At 54.0% G+C, this 12,872-nt stretch overlaps 5 protein-coding genes across 5 annotated transcripts; 3 read left to right on the top strand and 2 right to left on the bottom strand.

Annotated features, from left to right (window-relative positions):
• Nucleotides 1–19: 19 nt before the first annotated feature.
• M409DRAFT_28951 (uncharacterized protein) lies at nucleotides 20–1,246 on the top strand (the record flags this gene model as incomplete). Its single annotated transcript, XM_033809244.1, has 1 exon — nucleotides 20–1,246. One exon carries the CDS (start codon nucleotides 20–22, stop codon nucleotides 1,244–1,246), a length of 1,227 nt encoding a protein of 408 aa, XP_033661455.1.
• Nucleotides 1,247–1,641: 395 nt separating this feature from the next.
• On the top strand, nucleotides 1,642–3,000 carry M409DRAFT_28950 (uncharacterized protein; the record flags this gene model as incomplete). Its single annotated transcript, XM_033809243.1, has 1 exon — nucleotides 1,642–3,000. One exon carries the CDS (start codon nucleotides 1,642–1,644, stop codon nucleotides 2,998–3,000), a length of 1,359 nt encoding a protein of 452 aa, XP_033661454.1.
• An 850-nt stretch (nucleotides 3,001–3,850) lies between these two features.
• Nucleotides 3,851–5,685, bottom strand: M409DRAFT_70320 (uncharacterized protein; the record flags this gene model as incomplete). The annotated part of the gene is made up of 2 exons (XM_033818676.1): nucleotides 3,851–5,022; nucleotides 5,064–5,685. The coding sequence occupies 2 exons, from the start codon at nucleotides 5,683–5,685 to the stop codon at nucleotides 3,851–3,853; spliced, it is 1,794 nt and encodes a 597-aa protein (XP_033661453.1).
• Nucleotides 5,686–6,172: 487 nt separating this feature from the next.
• M409DRAFT_28947 (uncharacterized protein) lies at nucleotides 6,173–8,476 on the bottom strand (the record flags this gene model as incomplete). The annotated part of the gene is made up of 4 exons (XM_033809242.1): nucleotides 6,173–6,654; nucleotides 6,710–6,783; nucleotides 6,836–6,882; nucleotides 6,935–8,476. 4 exons carry the CDS (start codon nucleotides 8,474–8,476, stop codon nucleotides 6,173–6,175), a joined length of 2,145 nt encoding a protein of 714 aa, XP_033661452.1.
• A 2,281-nt stretch (nucleotides 8,477–10,757) lies between these two features.
• M409DRAFT_70318 (uncharacterized protein) lies at nucleotides 10,758–12,694 on the top strand (the record flags this gene model as incomplete). Its single annotated transcript, XM_033818675.1, has 2 exons — nucleotides 10,758–12,314; nucleotides 12,665–12,694. 2 exons carry the CDS (start codon nucleotides 10,758–10,760, stop codon nucleotides 12,692–12,694), a joined length of 1,587 nt encoding a protein of 528 aa, XP_033661451.1.
• Between the last annotated feature and the right edge of the window lie 178 nt (nucleotides 12,695–12,872).

Raw genomic sequence — 12,872 nt, 5'->3', positions numbered from 1 at the left:
CGTACGACACTACCTCGACATGGCAGATTCGAACAAAGTCATTATCATCGGCACAGGCGTCACCGGCCTCAGTCTTGCGCAAGGGCTGAAAAAGGAAGGCATACCCTTTGCAATTTACGAGAAGAATGAAAGTCGCCAGACAAGAAGAAACTGGACCTTCACCGTGCATTGGGGAATGGATGCACTCCAAGAGCTGTTGCCAGAAGACCTCTTCGCCTTGCTACCAACCACCCAAGTCGACCCTCATCATCCTGGACTGCCATCTTGGTATCAGGTCCCGTTATTGAATGGATCGACTGGGGATTTGATCAAAATTCTGGAGTCTGAGAAGTTGTATCGCTTGTCGAGAGATAAATTGAGAGCGTTACTTCTGACTGATCTGGACGACTCGGTGCACTGGGGCAAAGAGCTCATCGGCATTACCTACTCGGACGATGGCGCAACTGCCCAAGTATCATTCGCAGACGGATCGCATGATACTGGCTCGGTGGTCGTAGGATGCGACGGGACACACTCTGCTATTCGATCGCTGCTAGTTGGACCTGACCAAACCAAACTCACTCAAGTCGGAGATCTCGCAACAACCATGTGCTTCACCCAGCACACCCGCGAACATGCGCATTTCCTCCGCTCAGAACCCCACTCCCATCCCCTGTATCAAGTCGCCCTCCACCCCGCCGGTTTGACAGGCTTCCTCTGCGTGCACGACGCTACAGATAAAGACCATCCCGAAACCTGGACATTCTTCCACTACATCTCCTTCCATGCGACTGAAGGTCAAGAAGCCTGGTCGAAGAAAGAACTAGTTCAACACTCGAAATCCCTCGCCAAAGATTTCTGCGAGCCCTGGAGAAGCGTATACGAGTGGATGGACGACGATGAATCGAATGTGTGGTACACAAAAATGATGCACTGGGACCCTTCATTACCCGAACACACCTGGTCCAACCACAGCGGCCGAGTAACCCTCGCCGGCGACGCAGCGCATCCCATGTCCTTCCAACGAGGACAGGGCTGTAACAACGCACTTCAAGATGCAGCGGAGATGTTTCGGGGGTTGAAGAAGTGGTTTGCTGGTGAAGTTGGGAGGGAGGAGGTTGTGAGGGTTTATGAAGAGGAGATGAAGGAGAGGGGTGGGAGGGAGGTGAGGTTGAGTGCTGAGACTACGCGGGCGTTGCATGAGGCTGGGAAGGGCATGGGGAGTGTGTTGGTGAGGCAGGGGGTGCAGCCTTCGAAGAAGGAGTAGATGGGGAGTTCAAGTGGTTTGAGATGGGGAGGCTTGTCGAATTGCTGAGATAGGTCTTCTGCTGTCGACATCGTCGAAGGTCTAGCACAAGGACTTCTATCCAGCATGCATTATACATTGTCTCTCAACACGTATGGTCTTTCCTTTGAGGTCCAGGTAATGCAAAATAAACTTCCCCGCTACTCAAAAATTGCCGCATCCAGAAGTCCTCCATGTCGATCACAGCGGACGACATCGAAACTCCTCAGCCCTGCCATCACCAAACCGCCTACCATCTACTCGAACACCCCCCATTGCACGCCCCAGAATCTTCCCATCCATCCCCCAAACGCCTTTGAACGGCAAAACCTCCCCCGGAACGAATCCCACCTATCGTTCATTCCCTTCCCTCTCCAATGGTCCACCGCGGTTTCAGCCAAGGCTGCCACCGCTGCCGCGCCCACCACACGCGCTGCGACCAGCGGCGGCCCGCCTGCTCCAGATGCCGCCTCGCAGGGCTTCAATGCCCGGGGTATCGGGACGATGGGGCGGGGTTTCTTTTCAAGGACCAGACGGGGAAGGTGGTGAGGAAGGGTACCGCCCGAAGGAACGGTGGGTTGAAGAAGGCGGCGGCGGCTGAGGATTTTTGTGGTGTTTTGACGGGTGTTATCACGCCGAGTCCTGAGGATTCGTGCGTGGATTTCTTCTTTGGGAATTTCATGCGGCTTGGGACGGCGAGGAGGGTGGAGTGTGGGTTGTATCCGACTCTTTTCCCCATCTACCATCACAGCGCCTTCGACTCGCCGCTGCGTCTGGCAGTCACCGTCGCGGCGGGGGAGATAACCGCGCTTTCATATCCAGCCCGACACCGTCCTCGGCATGTTAGGAACGTCTCTCGCGCTATCCAGGCCATCACGGCTGCGCTGCAGGATCCGGAGCAGTGCGGGAAGGATGATCTTCTTTTGGCGGTTTTGATCTTGCAGAAGGCCGAGCAGGCGTATTGCGTGCGACATGGGGGTCGGATTTCGACGGTTCATGAGAAGGGGGCGGTGGGCTTGATTCAGTGGCGACGAAGGCAGGGGAAGAATGTCCCTGAGTACTTGGTCGCTGGTGCGAGGAGTAGCGTGCTCACGTCCCTCATCTACGGCGGCGCTTCAAGCGACGTCGCTGCTGAGACGCTGTCCTACCTCCAAAACGTCGAAACGACGAACCCACCCAACCCCATCTCCCTCGACCACCTCCTCGCCCGCGCTCTCTGTCTCTGGCACCGCGCCACCACCACCACCACCACCACCCCCCTCTCCCCCTCCCAAACCTCCACCCTCCAATCTCAACTCCACTCCCTCAACTCCACCCTCACCTCCTGGCTCTCCCGCACCTCGCCCACCCTCCTCTCCACGCCCACCCCCGAAGCCGCCCTCCTCTTCCAACAATACCGCCTAACCCTTACCATAACCCTCTCCATCATCTCCATCCTCCACCCCGCCGACGACGGAAAACCCTGCGAAGCCATCGCAGATCTGCTGCGGAATATGCTCGACGCGACGGGGTTCTTTTTCGAGGTTTTGAGGGGGAAGGAGGGGAGGAAGGAGGGGGTGCTGGATCCGACGCCGATGGCGGCGACGTGTTTGCATTTGACGCTGAGGTTTTTGGGGTGGTGTGGGGAGAGGTTGGGCGTGGGTGTGGGTGATAGGGAGGGGGAGGGCGAGGGTTTGTTGGAGAGAGTGAGGGAGAGGGAGGAGGCGTTAAGGGGGTTGATTGGTGGTGTGGTTTGAGAAGAGGTGTGTGGTGGAAGTGTTCGGTTGGCTTGTAGAGGTTTTGCTGGCCTGGGGCTTTGTATTGGTGCTCGGAGTGGTTGAGCGCGGGCGTGGGGGAGGGTTTGACTGAGGAGGAGATTTTGTTGGAGGGTTGAAGGAAGTTAAGGCGCTTGATTGGTGGTGGTGTTGTGGTGGTGTGGTATGATAAGCGTGCGGTGGACGCGGGAGAGAGGTTTGTAGAGGTTTTGTTTTGACTTTGTAGCTGGAGAGCTGGCTCCTTCCCGATTCAGCCGTTTGTTAGCCTAGCTCTACCTACCACTTTCTCAGAAACAAAAAAGCGACTAAGTCGAACGAAAGAGCAAAACTTCAACACAACGAAACATCGCAATAGATAACACCCACCACCATCCTACTACTTAAGATAAGAAAACTACTCAGCCAAAAAAAAAAGGCAAAACAAGAAGACCCAATACACCGCTGTATTAGGTAGAAGACAGAAAACCCCTTTGGAATTTTCATGTCTTACTTTGACTGTCGCAATTCGATTCGATTCCGCCGTATTCGTTCGTTCGTTCGATTCGGCCGCCCCGTCGATTTCAATCGTTCCTCCGTTCGCAATCCTTACATCATGCAGTCGTGTAGCCGCCCGGATTCGAACCCTCGTCCAACTTAAACCCATAGCTCGCCCGCTTTACCACTCCACCCCTACGCCGGTCGAAATTATCCGATTCGACGAAGGGTAGGCGTTTAGGGGATCTATGTAGCTTAGAATGGGGTTCTGCCGAAGTTGAGGCGGGATTGGACTTTAGCGTGGCGCTAGGACGGAGGGGGAAGGAGCGCGTCTGTATACACGCCCTCGCGACTGAGATTACAGCTTCGCACGCTCGACCTTCCCGGCAGTCTTCTCGCCAATATCAGTGCCGGTGACTGTCCCGACGAGCCTCTGCAGTTCGCGCATATGTTTCCGGCCGAGCTCTCTAGGACTGATTTTATACTTCCTCGCCAACGCCGCCGCAACCCCCACCGCAATCCCATGCTGACTCCCACACCCCATATGCTTCGTGCTCGCGCCAGCAATATGCGTCGTCGAGATATGCTTCCCCGCAAAGAGCAAATTCTCCACATTACACGAGTAGAGACTTCGAAACGGAATCTCATACGGCGAGCCATCCCGCTCATCATACGTCCAATGCTGCAGCCGGAAATCATACTTCGTGTCCCCCGGATAATGCAGACAAAACTGAGAGACGTTCTGCACGACGGCGTCTGGGAAGGGTCTATGGCTGCGGATGTCCGGCTCGGAGAGGATGTAGTCGCCTCGGTAGCGGTTGAAGGCGCCTTGGCCGGCTACGAAGGCGACGTGCTCGAGGTGCAGGTCGGCGTATTCAGTGGAGTGGGATTTGATGTTGGCGAGCGTGCCGTAGATGGCGCGCCAGAGGTGGTCGCGGATGGTCTCGCCTTGGGTGTAGGGGTCTAGCCATTGGCCGTATTCCCAGAAGTGGGTGCAGGGGATTTGCATCCTGGCGATGGGACTATGAGAGTGCGGTTTCTCGTCGATGGTTGGACCGGGTCCATTTTCTGTCCCTGGGGTGATGAGTTGGCCTCCGAGGTTTGCGTAGTCTTTGGCTACTTCTGTCGCCCAGGGGATGTCTGTTGGGAAGGGGACGGGGGAGTCTGCCATGCTCGTGCGGAAGAAGACGGTATTGCCGTGGTGGAAGTTATCGCCTCGCCGAGGGGCGAGACTTTCGTTGTATTTGGCGCGAGGCTCACGTCCTGACATGGTCTCGGCGCCGCAGAGAAGACCCAGTATGCATTTCCCAGAGCAGTCGATATAGTTCGGGGCAGATAAACGAGTCTCACGGCCAGTTCTTGCATCCCGGACATCGATAGAGAGGATCTTCGAACGCTTACTAATCGTATTAAAGACAGTATGCTCCATCCACAGCTCCACATTCTCCATCCCTTCCAAAATCTCCCGCGCATGAATATCCCCATCCTCCCCCCTCTTCACCATCTCCTCGACTAACGGCCCCCTCAACCCTCTCGGACTCAACCCAATCTCCACACTCTCGCATTCCCACCCAACTTCGGTCGGTCCTGAACAACCGCAACCCTCTCCCCTAACCTCGCAGCCGTAACAGCCGCCACACAACCCACCAACCCGCCCCCCACGACGATAACATCAAACTCCCCACCCAGCACCGGCTCCCGCGGTATTCTCCTCATCCCCCTTCGCCAATCCTGCTCGATATCCTTCACAGGCTCCACAAACTCCGGCGGCGGAACCGTATCCTGACTCAAAAAAATCTCATCGCATCGGGAACCAAACCCCGTCAGATCATGCAGTCTCACAGTAAACTCCCCAGGCGGCATCTCCACCTTCCCGCCATACTCCCAGCTCCAATCGCGATCATTCGCCCCAAAGACCGTCTCGAGCGTCGTGTCGTCGATGGTGACTTGGAACCTTCCGGGATGGTGTCCCGGGACCCAGTCTTTGGCTCGAATCCAGATGTGGTAGTCGCCCTGGTCAGGCAGGGGGATGTAGGAGGTTGTGACTGCGTCGGCGACCGGGACGCCGTTCCCGTGCGCGAGGAGGTAGGGAGAGCCCATTTCGAGGCTGAATTGGGAATCCATGGTCCACCCGCCGTAGTCCTGGAATTCTTCTGCTTCGAGGAGGATGCCGGATATGGGGAGGGTCGTCATGGTTGTAAGCTGATTGTCTGACGTCTGGGTGGTCAAAATGCTGGTGTCACTGATCGTGTCTGTTGGAAGGGGAGATGTTTGAACCCGTCGAAGAAGAGATACGCAAACAACAGCTCGAATTGATTAGAAGATGTGACATGTCAACCCCGCTCACAGTGCTTCTTCGCTTTCTACGCAGCCAACTCGCACCAGCCCTAACGCCATGCTTCCGGTAGCGCGTAAGGCCGGTAAGATCAGCAGAGGGCCAGGAGACAAGTACAAGGGCTGATTTCCTACCTCTGAACGTCTGTTGAGGTGCGTCGTCCTCGACCTAACGATTGATTCATGGGAGAAGGAACTGGGAACGCCGAGCAAGCGAAGCGACTGTTGTAGCAGAAGCGGCCCCGAAACTCCGAGACTGGACATCATGGCGTTGTGATCTTGCAGCTCCATCGACATTCTTGCTCATGTCTGTTCATTCTGACGCTGCTAACATATAAGCCCACCCTCAGGTCTTCAAAATCTCACCAGCAGCCAGAATAGCAGCCGCAGTCTTCCCGACCCACTCCCTGGCCAACGTGAAGTTCCCAGCTTCCACAGCCTCAGTGACAGCAGGGAACGTAACCGGAGCATAACCCGTATCCACCCCAGGAGCGAAGATCAGATGCTGGAAGAACTCACGATCCGGCAATCCACCTTGTGAAGCGAAGCCCCGCTGGAAATCGCGATACTTGTGATTGACAACCCGCAAGAGCTCATCATCGCCAGATTCGACGGCAGCGTCTGCCAACGCAGAAGCTTCCTCGGCTTGGACACGGAATGTCTCGATGGCCGATCGAATCTCCGAGGTATCGACGTCTTCTGTGGCGTTGCCTATAGTGTAGCGGAGGTCCTGGTAGTAGGCCCCTAATTCGCTCGCGTAATTGCCCGGGTTGAGAGGAAGGAGTGCATCTGTGGCAAGGTGATAGGCGAGGATAGACAGGTATTGACCTGTTTGGGGGTAAGTCTTCATTCCTTCTGTGCCGTCCAGGATCATTCGACATACCCATAGCCTTGTGTACCAAGAAGCCAGGATCACCAAAGTTTGCCATCCAGTGGTAGCTGTCGTAGTTTGAGTGACTGTTACAGTGATCAGTATATGCGGTGATTTCTCGGTTTATGTGGTTCCTACTAATGATAAATCGGGTCAGTTGGTCCTGGATCAGAGCCCATATCGATCTTCACACGTTGTGTCAGTGTCACGATCAAACCTCCAAAATTGGTCACTCACTGAAGCGATTCCCCGATGCACAAAGGCGGTGTAGTCACTTCCGCTCCCAAGCACGCCAGTCTCTCCTTCCGTATCATCGTACCAAACATCGTACATTGTTTCGTTGCCACCAAGAGCTGGCCAGACTATCTTCTTCATCGTCTCAACGGCGATCTCATGCTGCTCTGGTGTAGACGAGATTCCTGGGTGAGGTCCACTGGCACCGACGTCGATGTTGAGGTATGAGACCGTCGTGTCTTTGATCCAGGGAATGAACTCTTCAACCCACTCGGTCGATCCAACCAATCCATATTCTTCGGCGTCCCACGAGCACAAGACGATGTTCCTTTTCGGCTTCCATCCTTGCTCTAGCAACTTGCCGAACACTCGACCCAGCTCAACGATGATTGCAGTGCCTGAATTGGGATCAGCTGCTCCTCCAATCAGCCAAGCGTCTCGATGGTTGCCGATGATGATCGTCTCGTCTGTGTTGGTGCCGTTGATGATGCCTATTGCATTCCAGATATCGGTGTACGCGTCTTCCATTTCGTTGGTCAGGCCGATAGTGACGCCAGGCGCAGGACCAGTTGAGTAAGTGGCATTGAGAGCGCCGACCCAGTTCGTGCGATTGACATCGACGCCAGATGTGCCAAAGCCATCCAATGCGGCAAGTATGGGACCAGCTTCTTCGTAAGATATGGGAATCGATGGGATTTGAGGTGTCACTACTCCTTTATCCGCTCGTGGTGAGTCTTCACGAGACGGATATCCGGGTGTTGTGGGATCTCCTGGATATTGTGAGAGGAACTGCACGCTTCCTCGCTGAACTGCTGTCGGATTCCTCGCTGGTCCATCGGGATACGCTGCGTAGCCTTTGGCGACAGTGATGTTACCATCGTCTCCGGGGTCCGTGAATAGAATAGCTCCAATCATTCCGTAGTCTTGCGCATTCTTGACTTTCAATCCTCTGAATGGGCCTCCGTATCTTGAAACTGCAATCTTGCCTTCCAGCTCCACGCCAAGTGCCACAAGCCGCTCAAAGTCAACTTGTTGACCTCTGCCGACGTAAACGTATTCTGCATTGGCCTCGCCGCTCGCACTGTAGCCATGGAAAGTCGGAATCCGGTCCTCCCATCCAGTAACATCGTCTTCTTCAAGGACTGCTTCCTCCAAGCTGGGCGTGTATGTCGTTCCATTTGGCCAAGTCACAACCAGCGACTTGCTGACTGGATATTTCAAGTAAACATGATAGCTATCCAGTCTCGTCTCGAAGCCAGCTTCGGCCCAGCGATCGGCTGTCCACTGTGCTTGGCTTCGGTTACGTCCGGCAATGTGATTGCCGTGGGTATAGTAGTAGCTCCAGTCCGAGATGCTGTTGTTGTCGAAAGACGATATAATCAAAGCTTCATGTTCTGACAGCTCTGGCGGTGGCGATGCTTGACGTTTGGCGTGACTGTGCGAGTGGAAGTGGCGTACTCGCTGGCAAGCATGGAGGCCAGACGGCAATGCCAGCAGTATTGCCAATGCGGCGGCGGTTTTGATCGAGTAGTGATAATCTAGCATGGTTAAGCTCTGTGCATTCCCTGCTCTTTGCGAGATGCTGTACCTTAATGGACTTTCTACTTCTTATACCATTATCTCTCGTTCCTGCAGCGACTTTGGCCAAGGCAGTCCCATCCCGGCCAACAGGGTCAACCGTCTTGGAAGTGACGACGTACGATGCAACATCATCTGGGTACACCGCATCGCTTGCGACCATTTCGTTATCTCTCAGGTGTACAATTCGTGCGGAGAATTCGGTGACCTTCCATTGATGGTGAAGCGTCTGGGCGCCCAGATTGTACCCATGACTGGTATCGCGAGGCGGGGTTGCGTGCGGGCATCGATAATGTTGCGATGAGCTCGGAAGGCAGCTTGAGTGCTCATGGCGGTGGTGATGTTGACTCCTCTAAGGTGAGATATGATGAAAGGAGGTTGTTGTTGATAGAGTTGGCCTGAAATGAAAGGAGGAAAGCAATGGCGTGGCTGGGACACCGAAAATCTCGCAAGGGGTACTTAGCTTGGAATACTTGCGTTCGATGCTCCACGAACAATCGCCTTCTCGACATCCAGATCGGAGAAGAGAGCAGGAAAGCTATGTGCAGATGGCTCGTTGAAGATGATGGTGTCATCGCAAATTGAACCGCAAGCAGGGATGGTCTTATGGTCTGCGACCCGCCAGCCACCAATTCATCACTACCCTTTGTCATCATCTTCCCTGCTACCACCAACACGCCACACCAATGGAAAGTCATGATCCTGGCTAACGCTTCAAGCAGGTCGTGAAGGACGGCTTCCAAGTTGTACACGGACAACATGTCAGCCACGAGCACCGGAACCTCAAACATTTCGCTTCAATCATTGTCACTACGAAGGAACCTCGTTAGATCTTCTGGATGAGACAGCCAAACACTCCACAAGAAGCCTCTCACGCCGCGGAGGGAGCCTCTGATCGAGCTGTGGCGACTGCTGCCATAACGAAGCTCATTTATCTCCCCTATGAACAGACATTTTCCGAAGACCGTGGATTTTATCGCCCTGTGTTCCCGGATGTGGATGTTCATCACGACAAGGCCAGCAGCAACTGAATTCGTGCGATCCTTCGAAAGTTGTGTAATGCGGTGTCCTGTGCAGTATTCTGGGGATCCTACCAGAACGCGGTGACCCGTTCTCGCAATCGCTCAGCGCATCCTTAAAGACCATGGAAATCGAGGTCAAAGGCAGCCGTGCTTTCGTAAGACACTCACAAGATGCCTTATAAGCCCGGAACGCACTTTTCGAATGCACATCTCTCGTTTGTTCGTCCGTCGACCACCAACGACTGATGGAATCGTCCAGGACGCTCTGATTCTGCGTGTTCTATGTCGAGCACGCCATTTCATCGTCGTTGCTTTTCAACCTTGCTGCTACATCTTCACGGCCAGAGTCCCTTCGGCATGTTTCCGGGTCGACTTCCAGAATCATTCTGCGTGGACGATTGATCGTATTGTGGTCGCAGCAGTTCTCAAACCCTGGATCTCATCTTCGACAAGGCCACTTTGAAATGGATGAAGAGCTTGGAGACAATGAGCGAACGCAGATGTGCAATGACTATGGACTTTGTTTCCGGCAAAGTGTTCGGATCAAGTGTCTCGATGATGGAGAGGCGTTGCGTCTTGTAATCTTCGGCAAGGCACTGACGAATTCTCCGTTGAAGGATTCTGCGGATTTTCGGCGTCCACATCACCGTTGCGAATTCCATCCAAGGTCTCTACCCTCAAGGACGCTGGCGAGATTCAGGCCACCTTTATGCACATGTTCGACATGCGCAGACCTCGTATAGAACCGCTGGGGCTCGGCTAGAGTCGGGTTGGTGGACAAACCATTCGCACGACCGTCGGCTACCTTTGGACCCGACACGCGAGCGGTGCCCTATGTTGGTGGTATGCTGCGGCTAACCTGGACTGGCAGGCGTGTAGATGCCACTGAATGGTCGCAAATGGCGTGCTCTTGGCGGACTCTCGTCGTGCTATGCGCTTGTACCACTTGGATATCGAGAGGAGTCCACAAGACCAATTGGATCCCATCGAAGTTCGCTCGCGTCCCAGCATTTGCTTACGGATACCTTGGACGAGGATTTCTCATACGTACTCTCAAGACAGATTTTTCCGTCGAAGGAAGGCTCAACAAGTTCAAGGGCGTGAAATGCCGTCCGAACGCCTCCATGTGGTGTCCACATCGCACGTATATGTAGTCCGGCATCTAGGACAAGCCTTGCCAAGCTCTTTTTACCTACTTTCTTTGGCGCTTTTCCGCTTGGCACGACATGACTGATCTCTCTGTGGCCCCCGTTCCTCAAGAGAAGGACTTTGGCACGGCTGTCAACGACTTTGACAACGATGATGTCGCCAAAGCCAAGCTGAGCGCCCACGGCCGCGCCGGCTACGCAGCGATCGAGCAGGAGCACACGATCCCCGAAGACGGCGAGCGTAAGACAACGACGAAGCTGGAGTATTGGTCCTTTTGTCTCTTCAACTGGGGCGCTACAGGTGTCGGCTTTGGCAACTACGGTGGCGCTCTCCAGCAAGATCTTTTGGAGTCAGCCTTTCCCAGCGGCTACCTCAACTGGGGTGGCTCAAGGACCTCCACCAACTCTTACATCTTGGACATTAATGGCATCACGTTTGCAGTACAGTTGGCTGTACTCCTCATCACAGGTCCCTACGCTGACTACGGGCGTTGGCGTCCATGGATCCTGATCTCGTGGACTGTGATTGGAGTTGCGGCGTCCTTCGCCTTTCTCGACTTTACCGAACCGTCAAAGTGGCAGCTAGCAAGTGGCTTTTATGTCTTGGGCAATCTGGTGATGAATGCCCAGTCCGCGTTCTACTTCGCTGCCTTCCCTCAAGTGGTCCGGGATCTACCGCAATTGCAAGAGTCAGAACGTCAAGTCTTAGAAGGGACAAAGACCCCAGAAGAACATGCTGAGTTGGAGTCGATGGAGAGGTCGAAGATGTCTAATTGGTCATACGTTTTCTCTGGATTGGGGTCAACCGTCTCTATCGCCCTGGCTTACGCCATTGCCTACGGAGTAGGCTACTCAACGGACCACCAGCTCTGGAGGTTTTATTCCATTACAACGGCTTACTTTGGGGGTATTATGATCGTCACATGCCTCCCATGGTTCATCTTCGATCAACGCAGACCTGGTCAGAAGCTTCCCGACAATACCAGCTGGCTGACGGTGGGACCCAAGGGAGTCTGGCAAGCAGCCAAGAACGTTGTCCATTTGAAGCACACTCTACTCTACATATTGGCCTACTTCTGTCTCAATGATGCCAATTCTACTTCGGGTACGCAAGTTCAAATCCTCCAGAACAACGCTATCGAATTCAATCCAATCGTCTACAACGGCCTCTACATTGTTGTCTATGGCGCTACTGGACTCGGTATCCTGATTCAGATCTGGATACAGAAGAAGTTCAGAATCTCGGCGAAGACCATGTTCGTCTGCAACGCCGTCCCTGGCGTGCTAATCAGTCTCTGGGGCATGATTGGCAACTGGACTAACGCCATTGGGTTTCACCATACATGGGAGTTCTGGCTATATCAGGCCTGGGATGGCGGTGCTTCTGCAGCCTACCAAGCGTACTCGACAACATTAATGGCTGAAGTAGCGCCTGCGCCGAAGATGTACATCTTCTTCGCCCTGTTTAATGCGGTCGGCAAGACATCTGGTTTTATTGGCCCCTTCATCTCAAGCGCTATTATCGACGATGCCCATGGCAACACCAACGCTGGCTTCTACTTTACTTTTGCGCTTACCTTGGTGGGAATCATCTTGCTCCTGTGCGTCAATGTTGACCAGGCCAAGGCGGACTGCGCGAAGCTGCTCGAGATTGAACGCGAGCAGCTGTATGCTTCGCATGGAGCGAAGGAGGTTGCCGCAGATGTGGTTGCGAGGAATCCGTCTGTTGTTTCTGCGGCGTCGAAGCTTTGAATGGCATATTGATCTTCTAAGTCATGCTGTGATTTCATCATAAGCTCTTCAGCCAGGTCAGGCGTATGACTACCTTGGTGAGGAGTTGTGCGATTGAGACAGGGGATTGACTTTGAATGCTCGTTTTCATGCAACTCCACGGTATCGTATTGTTAGTGTACAGATTGACCAGTCAGATTGTGACCAATATTTCCTTCTCCCCTCTGCTTGCGATCCCTGACACAAGAGCAAAGATTGATTGCCCAGTCGGCTTTGTGGCTTGACTGCCATATTCAAGGCTTCGCCATGACAGGGTGAGAATTTCGGAGGCGGACGGTACTTCCATGGAAAGAAGCCCAGGCTCAGATGACCAAGCCATGACCGCATTCAAACGATCTCCCAGAAGATACAGCCATCGCCAGATGATCATGCGGTTCTCAGCCCTATGGTAGGGTCTTATAT

The sequence above is a fragment of the Zasmidium cellare genome (genome assembly GCF_010093935.1).
Source record: "Zasmidium cellare ATCC 36951 unplaced genomic scaffold M409scaffold_47, whole genome shotgun sequence".
Classification (NCBI taxonomy): domain Eukaryota; kingdom Fungi; phylum Ascomycota; class Dothideomycetes; order Mycosphaerellales; family Mycosphaerellaceae; genus Zasmidium; species Zasmidium cellare.
The sequence above is the reverse complement of the archived record's forward strand: the minus strand, read 5'-3'. Positions and strand labels throughout refer to the sequence as shown.